The 2,871-nt window shown below is 30.8% G+C and overlaps 1 protein-coding gene across 1 annotated transcript in view; it reads left to right on the top strand.

Annotated features, from left to right (window-relative positions):
- The first annotated feature begins 1,621 nt into the window (after positions 1-1,621).
- The window catches only part of LOC106310233 (protein PHLOEM PROTEIN 2-LIKE A10-like), a 10,819-nt gene continuing 9,569 nt past the window's right edge, over positions 1,622-2,871 (top strand). Inside the window, exon 1 of the mRNA XM_013747468.1 lies at positions 1,622-2,413. Within this exon, the coding sequence (XP_013602922.1) occupies positions 1,851-2,413 (563 nt within the window). The 5' untranslated portion in view covers positions 1,622-1,850. The remainder of the gene's footprint in view (positions 2,414-2,871) is intronic.

The following is a 2,871-nucleotide window of genomic DNA, read 5'->3' as shown; positions in this document are numbered from 1 at the left end:
CTCGAAAGAGCGTCTATGTCTATGTTTCATAGTTTCTTACAAAATATAAAAAAATGATTTTTCATTCAGCTTTCTATAAACCAAACTTTCCACCATGAAAAAGAAAAAAATAATAAATAACTACAATAATGATTAAAATACATATTATTTCTAATTCAGTTTTTGTTCTATATTGAGCAAGTGTCAACGGCAGTATACGATTGTGATTTTTTTCTATTAACTATATAAACATATCACTACATGAATAAAATAATCACTACATGAATAAAATAATAATTCTTCTGGTATACCAAATGCTGCTTTTATATTTTATTTTTTTCGATAGAGCATCTACTTTTATGTTTCATAGTTTCTTACAAAATATATTAAAAAAAAAGATTATTTATCCAGCTTCCTGTAAACCAAACTTTCCACCATGGAAAAGAAAAAAAAATAATAAATAACTATAATAATGATTAAAATACATATTATTTCTAATTCAGTTTTTCTTCTAAGCGACAGTATACGATTGTGATTTTTTCCTATTAACCATGTAAACACATCACTACATGAATAAAATAATTAAAATGTGCATTGTGAGACCAAATATTTAATAATAATATTTTTACAAACTACATCAACATAAATTCAAAGCTCAACTTATAAAATAAATATCCCGCCGTGAAAATATTCTACTCCCAAAAAACTTTAAAACCATAACATAAAATACATGCAAATAAACATAAACAATAATATAGTAATATAAATCACAAGAAAATCAGATTCCGCGCGTAGCGCGGATCGACCCTAGTTTATAATATAACTAAGATTTTGACCCGCCGTTTACTGAAAGGGCGGGTATATTTTTTGTTTTACATTTTTGTTGAGATTTAATTTTTAGGGCATCTCCAACTCTACCCCAAAACTCACTCCAAACTTTATTTTGCAGTAAAATCATCTTCAACCCCACTGCAAAATCCACTCTAAAATGGAGTAATAAATATGATTACTCCAAATATCGAGTAAACCAACTCATTACTCCAAAATGGAGTTGAACTTTTTTATTTATAAAATGGTCCTCCATATTTAAATATTTTCGTTTTTAATAAAATATTATTATAAATAAATATATAAATATTATTTCACTATAAATATTATAAAAATTACTGTTAATATTTCTTAATTATATAAATATCCATCTAGTGAACTATTTTATGCAACAAAATATATATAATATAAAACATAAAAAACCATACATATAAAAAATAAAAGATAAGCACCATATAAAAGATATATAATATAAAACATAAAAGATCATACATACGAAAATAGACTATTTTGCAAATAGTATAAATGAAAGATGATATTACTAATTTTTTAATAACATAAAACATAATATGTTAAAAATATTCTATTTTGGAATAGGAAATGGAATAATACATTGGAGCAAAACTCAACTCCATTTTGGAGTTACTCTATTTTGGAGTAGAAAATGGAGTAATACATTGGAGATGCTCTTATATTTGTGTTTTTAATCATATATATATATATATATATTTTTGTATAATATTTATTTTAAATGATCAATAAGAGGTTTAATACTATTAAAATAGTTGAACCAAGCCTATATCAATACGTCAGATTCGTGTTTTAATAGTATTGATCTCTCTCTTGTTACATACAATTCTGTTATTGGCTTGACGTCATGATTTGAATTCTTATCCAACTAACAGATTTTTTTACTCATTCCTCCAAGAATCTTGATTTCTTCACTTCCTTTTGCTCTGTTTTAACAATTAAGATGTTGACTTTCCGTGAAAGTGAGAGAGAAGTGGTGTAATAAGCTTTAGCGTCTCTTCTTCTTTGCTTAAATGGATTTAGTATTAGGCAAAAAGGGTTTAGATTTTTCTCTAAGACACAAGAAGTGGATTCTACTTGCACTAATAAGTGGTTATGGTGCTTTCAGAGTTTATCATTCTCCTTCCATTTCCCAGAAAAGAAAGCGAATCTCTAAGCTCTTTACTCTTCTTCTCAACCTCGTCGAAGCAGCAACACATTCCGCCGAAGCGGTTAACATAATCTCAAAGGATCTAACGGCGTTTCTCGGCTCCGATTCGAATCAAATCCCAAACAGCTTGAAACAGATTTCCAAAATCGCCAAATCGGATGAGCTCAATTCTTCTTTGACCAGATTCACACAAGCCGTAACCGTTGGGTTACTCAGAGGATGCCGGTCAGATTCCGGATTGGGTTTCACGGACCGGGTTATGGATAAGCTGTTCACGAAATCAGGGTCCGGTTTTGCGTCTGCGATCGTTGGTAGCTTCGCTAGAAACTTAGTCGTCGCGGCGAAATTCTCTGGTTCGAAATTGCTCGACGCGGTTTGCTCCGACGACGGGAGAAAACTAATCGGCGATTGCGTTCAGCGTTTCGTTGTAAGCTCAAGATTGTGAGCGTGTTCGAGCTGAGCTAAGAGTGTGTTACACAGTGCGGTGATTGTGTAACACAGTATGGCGAGTTTGTTACGAGTGATGACGTGTCACAAACTTATGAAAATAGAAGATATTGCTTGGACGTGAAGTAAAGAAGATCTTCTAGTTTGCAAGATTTTAGGAAATATAATATTGTTTTTTTCGTGTCTATTTAATGAGACAATCTACGAGAGTTTTAGGTTAAGCATTAAGAGAGAAAAAGTTAGAATAAGAGGTTTGTTCTTGTCGGCTACAGAGATCAAGTAACAAGTGTTTAGCTTGGGTCTCTCTGATTTAAAGATTAGAAACTGGTATGTCGCTAGTCGTGTGTGACTGAGCATAAATCATATTAAACAGATCTAAGGGATTGTTTAAAAGGTTTCTAATTTACAAGAAAGTGTTCTTGAAATCTCTTGTGTGT

Source organism: Brassica oleracea, chromosome C8 (assembly GCF_000695525.1).
Source record: "Brassica oleracea var. oleracea cultivar TO1000 chromosome C8, BOL, whole genome shotgun sequence".
Lineage (NCBI taxonomy): Eukaryota > Viridiplantae > Streptophyta > Magnoliopsida > Brassicales > Brassicaceae > Brassica > Brassica oleracea.
Note: the sequence above shows the minus strand (reverse complement) of the source record. Positions and strands in the feature narration are given on the sequence as shown.